Raw genomic sequence first — 8,036 nt, 5'->3', positions numbered from 1 at the left:
TCTCCCCACCCGAGGCCCTGGATCCCACAACCCCACTTGCTGTGCATGACTGCAAATTAATGAGGATGGCCTCGCGTCGGCAAGGAACGGGAGCGGGTCGTACAATCGCCCGCAGGCGCGCACTTCCCTCCTGGATTTCACCACCAGAGCCCGGCAAGCGGGGGGCTGTTGCCCAAGGCCGACGTGCCTGTAGCGCTAACGTGAACTCTAGGGTGGGGTGGGGGAAGGAACCGTGGTTTTGTTTTAGGAGTTGTCTAACTGTCATAAACTTTGCGCTGTGCGCAAAACGCGGTAAAATGATAATGAAACTTACCTGCTAGAACCTAGGAATTGTAAAGGCTATGCAGCCAAAACTTAATGTAAAGTAGCTAGTACAATGGAAGTACGGTATAAATTAAAAAAAAAAAATTCTATCAAACAAACAGTGCGACTTGTGAGTGCTTTGTTCTTTTATTATCCTGCTTATTCTAAAGTCCCTTCCGTCGCTTCCAAATACAGAGAGAATCTTTTCAGAGACCAACCAGGACCGTCTCCTCCAGGCCACAGCCTGCCTTCAACACCACCCTTGAAAAATCCACACCCCCCCTTTTTTTTTTTTAAGCTACAAGAACCTCGAGGAAGATTTACACACCATTTTCTCCTGCCTAGAACAACACAGGGCAATAGTCATATCTGTCTGCAGGAACTGGAAAAGTGAAAGATATGTCTCCAAAAAAGCATCTTACGATGCGTGTAAGATACCGGAAGGTGCAGGACTAGACGACGGCCCTTCTTTACCACTGAGGTAGCTCTCCAGAAGTTCTGAGTTTACACCTTTATTTTTCACTTAACGTTATGACACCAGAAGGTTATCAATGCTTCACGGGGACCGAGGAGCAGAGCTGAAGTGGGAGAGAGGTTACGTGACCTTACCTAAAAATCACTGTGGGCGTCAATGCCGTGGTCAGTGACGGAAACTCTGGAGTTGCAATCTAGTCCCTCCTCTGTTGCTGTGGGTTTAGACTTAGGATTATACTCAAAATTGCCCCGAGGCCAGGCAGGTAGGCCTAGGGAAAATGAAGACATCCAGCTGAATTGGAAGAGAAGCTGCTTTTTCCCCTTTCGGGGATTAGGTTTTAAGGAACCGGTGCCCAAACTACAAGTGTGCTTTATCTGGAAAACATGCTTAAGTTGCCAGGCTCTGGACTTGAAAGCGATCCTACTGTGAAGATGGCCTTGTAGTAGTTTACAGCCCCTCTAAAAAAAGGAATTTTGAACAACTGCCAGTTAGAAATCTGGCCTGGGCCTGATTTACAAATGGAGTAATTTCAGCAACACATAAAAAGCAGCAGAACAAAGCAGAGGAATTTCCATAGGTAGGAAGCATGCCTTGATTCATAAGCACTTTGTAACTATTTAGAAGCAATCGGTGCAGTCAAGTCTTGCAAGCAGTATAGGCTCCATTGCAGCAGGGATGTAACAACATCTGCTATACGAAAAAAACAAACCTTCCCCCATTTTGTCTTAAGGTACAATTCCACCCCGGACAATGTTTCTGCCTTTTTTTTTTTTTTTTTTCTTCCTTCTCGCCTTGTAAAACCAGTTGTTGAGCTCAACTGATCTACATTTGAGGCCAGAAAACACACTTTACTCTGCTTAATCCACTACAGTTGAGAGGTGAGTTTGCATAAGGGAACACCGAATTCACAGCGTGATTCCTGTGCAGCAGTGGATCATATATGATGAACGCAGACTATTCGAACCAGTGACTAATTATCACAAGGAAGAGTTAACAAGTAACTAGGAAAAAGCGGTTTCTGTCTACTCCTCTAGGTGGTGCTACGCTACAGTACGAGAAGACTATCACAGCTACAAAAAGTACTACCGTTTTACAAAGCTGCCCGTCCTTGTCCTGCGAGGGCTACACATCCTGTTTAACTTTGCTTGCCCAATTGCATCAGGCGGTCTTCCTTTGGGGGTTTCCCCAGAAAGAGGTGAACTGCATACCTTGTCCTATGGGCTTGCCTGTTGTTGCAGAACGTGGCTCCGCAGGTTATTCCTATCACTGGGTCTCTGCGTACTTGAGGAGTAAACCTGCTATAGAGGGTAAACGGAAGGAACTAAGGATTTTGACACTTGCTAAATGAGATGGGGGGGGGGTACAGGGGATTCTTATACTTACGTATATTATATACTGCCTCCCAAAGTAGGGGTACTTCAGGATCTATACTCTCAGTTCCCTCCTTCAGAAGCAAGTGTGAACATGGCACAGGGTATTGTCCTTCCCACTACGCATTTTCAACAATTCTAATACATTAGAGTCCTCATGCGACTCTGCCTGTGCACAGGCAGCCCAAAGTCCAGAGCAACTTGCCAAGTAACAACTAATGGGAGTAAATTCTTCCTGTTTTAACCCCGATACGACTGCTTGGGCTGTAACATGTAATGGAACATCACCCTAAGATGATCTCATTCCCAGTCCTGCAGGTCGGAGTAGCGTGACATACATACCCTTTACCTCTGCAATGGAGAACTAGCATATTTAGCAAAGAAAGGTGGTGGTGACAGCAGCTAAGAAATGACACTTAACATTTACAAAGCCATTAACGTGATGATGGGACTGAAACTGGGAAAGGAGCCGTGCTGCCCACACCCCTGTGCCCTTTGCTCAGCATGCTTCAAAAGAAGAGTCCTTTAGCAAATGGGCTGGCGGCTCAGAATGGAGTCATGAGGCCAAAGTCAAGGCTGTACAGAGTCCAAGGCAAACGGAAGAGAATTTACACTTCCCCGTATTTCCTCCTGACGGCGCAGAGCTCCCCCTCAAACCTGGCTGGCATGACGTGGTCCTTCTGTCTTCAGAGCCCCTGCAATTGAGAGAATTCCTCTTGGAGCGCGAGTCATTTGACCTTACTGAAGTAGGGATCGTGATGTAATTAGCACGATAACTGACAGAATGTGAACAAGACTTTAAAAGATCTAGATTTTGGTCTTTTGCACACAAAGTCAGTCCCAGCAGACGCTTCCTTTGGAGACAGCGCTCTTGTCTTCCCCCTGAGCACAGCTCCCGGTCTGCAGGGGACAGTGGCTATTCCCAACTCCACAGGAATGGGGAAAGGAGGAGTAATTACACCATGGCCTGAAAAGCGAACGTGCGTGCTGATTAGGAGTTTAAAGTAGTATGAGTACACCCGCCACCTAAAGATACCTATATTGCTTCTAAGGTCACTGGGGAAGCTCCAGAGGAGGAGCACAGCCAGACTCCAGGAGTCTCCCGCCCACTTTTTCGCCAGCCCCAGGCACGCCTAGCCTGCTGTAGAAAGGCTGAAAGGTTGACAGACACAAGCAGTGACTGACCGTTTCCTCATTGCCTACCTTGGTGCCGTTTGTTCCGCCGATGCCTCTCTGCTATTCCTCCACAGGCACGGCACAGTTTTCCTTGTTTTCTGATGGAATCGCAAGATAGTCTGTCCTGTGGTTGGAGGGAAGGAGGAAAGAATGACCTCAGGTGCTACAGTGCAAAAGCCAGGTCGGGTCTATTCACCCTTACAGAGAGATTGAATGCCTGTGAGTATCTCCAAGGTAACAAACGTCACCTGTAGAAGATGCTCGCAGTAGGAAACTCTCCTCAGCACAGTCAGGAGCAGACACCGAGTGTTCCCTATCATAAAGTCCTACGCATGCAGCCTTCCTAGCATGTACAAAGAGCACCCTTATCCAAGCCAAGTATGTAGAAAGATGGGAATGGGCCAGTATAAAAATCAGAACCATCTCTGCTGTGTCAACTGCATCTGTGAGTCAGAGCTCTGAAAGCAGCCCTTCCAGGAGAGCATCTCTGCGCAGTTCAAACTGGGCCACTTTGGAATACCGCACACCATGGCCACCCCCCCTACCTGGTGCATTGTCCCTCACCGTACAAGTTCACCATCTTTTTTGGTACTCCTAAACATCACAATTATTCCAGACATAGCAAACATCAGCTAGAAACGTGCAACAGCACAGTTCAGTCTTCTTGCAGTCTGATCTGGCCTGAGACATCTGAAGAACCCTCGCAGAACAGCTCGCATCTGGAGAGATTTCACACTTACGCATTTTCCTGGGCAGCCTCCTCTGCCTTAGAGACTTTCCTGTAGCAATAGACCATTTCTATCAGTAGCCACAAGGTGAGGAAGACCAGCAGAATATACATCATGATTTCAGAGATGACCGAGGTGAAGTCTTCTCCAGCTGTTAAGAAAATGAAACAATCTCTCCTCATTGACGTGCAGCTATCGGAGCACAGCAGCTCCACTGACGCTTTCCACCCTCATGTCATCCTTCCTGACCCACCTTGTCAGAGATACCCGGATGCCACTACACTGTGACGGGGCAAAAGAGAGGGAAGAGGCGAGGCAGCCAACAGGATATGCCAGCAGCGATCCCTCTGCGTGTTTCCAGCAGAATCAAACGTGCACAGGCTTGCACGTGGTGTCCTGCATTCTCTGCCACCCACACATTCATTCGGATTGCTCACCGTTAGCCTATCTCATCTTCGCGCTCTGTTTCCTTTGTGTGCCCTACTCGCCGGTGTTACCTTGGCTGTATTGTTCTGCCAGTGATTTGAAAGAGATCAAAATGCAGATACGCTCGTGGGGAAGAAGGGAAGGAAAGACACAGCGGAAACAGATGAGGGCTAAAAGTTCTTGTCCCACTCTGAAGAGAATGGCAGAATTCCCGCTGATTTCTAACAAGCCAGGATTTCAGCACTGAACTGAGCAAACCCAAGAGGAACAGAAAAACTCGGGAGCACTGCAAAGGGAAGGAGGGATTAGGAGAGGGTGGAAGCAAGAGACTGGTATCAAAATGGAGAATGTGTCGTTCCAAGAGGGAGGGGGTGGAAGCAAGGAAGCAGACGCTGTGGGTAGCCTGGCAAAGGCTGCGCTGTAGCATGCTAGAGCCACCGCGGGAGAAGCGAGGCTTCCGAGCGAAGAAACTGGAAACCTCCGCCTGCTTCCTGTGCCTGCCCAGCTGTTCCCAGCTGTTGCCCCAGCCTGCCAAGCTCATTATACCTTCCCACATTCGCACACGACCACTCTGAGCCTAAAAAGAGGCTGCAGCCAGCAAACAAAATGCAGGTCTTTCCTCCTGAACCTCGTGTAGTCTTTGTTGCTGGCAAAGACAGACACAATTATCTGGCAGCTCAGTCTCCCCTCTCCTGCAATGCAATGAAAACCTGTATCCCCGGATGACATGGATGACAACACCCGCAGCGCGTTAAGGCACAACAGACTGTCTGCCAGTCCTTCATACCCTCCTCCACCACGGTGAGGTGGATCAATCTGGAGCTTGTGAAGAGAGGTCGGTGAATCTCGAACTCAAACTCCCGGGTGATGTTACAGGTGTAGATACCCGAATCGTTCAAGGTGACATTTAACACAGTGATGGATACGTCCTGCATGTCTTTACTCCCGTTCCACTGTAACCGACCACTGAAGCGGCTTGGGAATTCATGGTTTGCTTTCCTGTACTCGTAGATCTGTGAGGAAATGTGAAAGGGCATTCTGATTAATCACTGACTCGCACCTCAGACAACAACACAGCATATGCAAGGGAAAACATCATCCTCTAGCTACACATGTGTATGTTCTGGCCTACGGTTTCCTTAGTAACAGCAGCTATTCATATTCTATATCATCCTTTACCTCAAAATCTCAGGCTACTTTACATAAGACAGAAAACTGAATTATCTCCATTACAGAGGTAGAAAAACTTAAGTCACAGAAAAAGAGATACACGTGTGGACGACGATGCGAAACATCAGCAATGGAACTGAAAACTAGGATCCTGCAGTCTACGTGCCTAGCCTGTCTGTCACTGCACATAAGATCATCTTAGGAAGGAACACAGAGTATATGTAGCAAAGATCAACAGTCATTTTTGGTAAGCCCTGGGATATTCAGCTGAAATGGGAGTGTTCCAGGATAAATATAACAGCGTGAAAACGGTATGTCAGAAGAACAGAGCTGGGGTGGCTTTTGCATGCCTTATCTCGTGCAAGTTTCTAGCTGACCGCAGACCCCGTCATTAAGCTGCTTGCCCCAGCTCGCTTTCATTAGCATTCTGTGGGTTGCCACTGGCAAATGTATCACGCAGGTCACTGGAAGTGAATTCCCATCTCATTCCCTTTGGTTCTCAGAGAGTAAGAGAATATTTGCCATCTTGCCTGGCCCCGCTCAATCGCGATGAAATGCAACCACTGATCTAATACTTCATACTCAGATAAAACAGCTAGAAAGAAATGTGAGCGCACGGCCTTAATCTTACTCTCTGTTTTACTATTCTTTCTTGAATTCCAGTTGCCCCTTGTCTGTACGATTCCCATTTTGATTCACTCTGAAAACAAATTTTACCTTTTCCTGACAGGGATCCAAAACGACTCACAGACATCCTCGCACAGTCAGGATACCACTGCTTTCTCTGAGGTAAAAAGACGTAAATCCTGTCCTGCAGATTTGTCAGATCCCAGATTTAACCTCCAAAGAACAACTTTGGGATTCAGAAGTGTCCTAAGAAGGGAGAGACTTGGCCAAGGGTACCAGGTGTCACTCCACACTTCTGTTTCCCTTCTTGATCTCCTTACATGCTAGACTTTACGTATTCAAGGAATGGAACGAGAAATTGGCATTCATGTCTGTACGACCCCAAATATTTGAACTCAGCAATAGATTTTAGCTTCTCCTGCCATAAGCTGATGCTGTGCCCAAGTGTCGAAATCAGCTAAGCGAGGAAAAGACACTTTAGTTACTGTTCAGAATTGGTGGTGTGGGACCTCTGGGTGAAAATGCGGCAGACATTGTGAAGATCTGCAGCTCAGAGCTGAACTCCAAGCTCATTTCTCCTCCATGACATGAAAGCAGCCTGCTGGGCATTTCTATAGACTTTCAATAAGAATGTGGCAGAAAGCTTTTGTTCGTATTTGGGTCTCTCTCCTTCCCTTATACAGTCTTCCTTGGGGCTTCTGCTGCAGGACAGACTTACATTCTCACAAGTACCTTTTGGCTTCTCCCACATGAGTTCACTGAACTGTGTTTCACAGTAAGACCTACGAAAACAAGGGCTCAGCTATCAGACATACATACAGGTTCATCTTTTCCACCCTCCGGCCTGTAGAACCATTCCACCACCGTATTGGCTGTGACCTCTTCCCTCCTCATGCAGGAGATGCAGAGCAGCTTCATGTCCTTTCCTTGGACAGCCTCTGTCTCTGATGGAACTTCAACACATACTGCAGAACAAAAACCAGCTAGGGAAAAGGAGCAGCAGAGAAGAAGCGTAAGACAGAATTAGAGAGACATCAGTTATCCACAGCTTGGCATTTATGATCACATCATCACCAATGGAAAACCATTTGTTAGCAGCACCCTCTGACAACAGCTAAGTCTCAAATGTCAAATTTTACCAAGCTTCCTTCTCTGAGATATAAGTAATCCGTAATAATTAACAGAGGGTGATCACTTTATGCAGATTCACCTCTCCAGCATCTGCTTTGCCACAACTTTAATTTTTCCCATAGTAATTGATGCCACTTCAGAGGCATTGTTCATTCTCTCCCATGCATGCTGAGCATGCTCCTGTTACAGTAGCGATTACAGTCTGGTAGGAGAGAAAGCCCAGAATTTAAGTGCACAGGAACAGCTCGCTGTTTGTGCTAACTTAAAAGGTCTGGATGTTTTAATCTGGTAATGTGTTCAAAACAAACTGGGAGGATTCACCACCCTTCCTGTTTCTAGGTTTCATAAGGAGCACTGGGAACCAAGGGGCTTGGACATGAGTAAATTTGGCAGTGGGAGGAGTTAGCGATTTTACACACATTCCTGTTCAAAATGCTTCCGATCGGATCTGTACTAACACTGGCAACTATAAAATACTGCTCTCCCAAACAAGATACAAATCATTGTCTGTGAAGCTAAAGACTTGATAAGAAAAGGAATAGCTTCAGCATGACATCTCAGACTAAATCCCTGCTGACATTTGTCCCCTGGGCTAGACAATACTGGGTTCTGTCTGTCCAAACCCATCTC

At 47.0% G+C, this 8,036-nt stretch overlaps 1 protein-coding gene across 1 annotated transcript; it reads right to left on the bottom strand.

Moving 5' to 3' along the window:
* Positions 1–2,484: 2,484 nt before the first annotated feature.
* Positions 2,485–7,552, bottom strand: SCN3B (sodium channel, voltage-gated, type III, beta subunit). Its single transcript, XM_010296858.1, has 6 exons — positions 7,486–7,552; positions 7,095–7,258; positions 5,266–5,491; positions 4,065–4,203; positions 3,352–3,448; positions 2,485–2,843 (listed from the first exon to the last, which is right to left on the bottom strand). Exons 1-5 carry the CDS (start codon positions 7,550–7,552, stop codon positions 3,385–3,387), a joined length of 660 nt encoding a protein of 219 aa, XP_010295160.1. The 3' UTR covers positions 2,485–2,843; positions 3,352–3,384.
* Between the last annotated feature and the right edge of the window lie 484 nt (positions 7,553–8,036).

Source organism: Phaethon lepturus, unplaced genomic scaffold (genome assembly GCF_000687285.1).
Source record: "Phaethon lepturus isolate BGI_N335 unplaced genomic scaffold, ASM68728v1 scaffold25231, whole genome shotgun sequence".
Lineage (NCBI taxonomy): Eukaryota > Metazoa > Chordata > Aves > Phaethontiformes > Phaethontidae > Phaethon > Phaethon lepturus.
Note: the sequence above shows the minus strand (reverse complement) of the source record. Positions and strands in the feature narration are given on the sequence as shown.

Bases quoted from the DNA above. Each gene is read 5' to 3' on its own strand.
- SCN3B (XM_010296858.1), bottom strand. From the start codon at position 7,552: ATGCCTCTGAAGTGGCATCAATTACTATGGGAAAAATTAAAGTTGTGG. The intron at 7,259-7,485 runs GTGAATCTGCAT...CCTTTTCCCTAG, and splicing joins GCAAAGCAGATGCTGGAGAG to CTGGTTTTTGTTCTGCAGTA. The intron at 5,492-7,094 runs GTATGTATGTCT...ATTTCCTCACAG, and splicing joins AGGGTGGAAAAGATGAACCT to ATCTACGAGTACAGGAAAGC.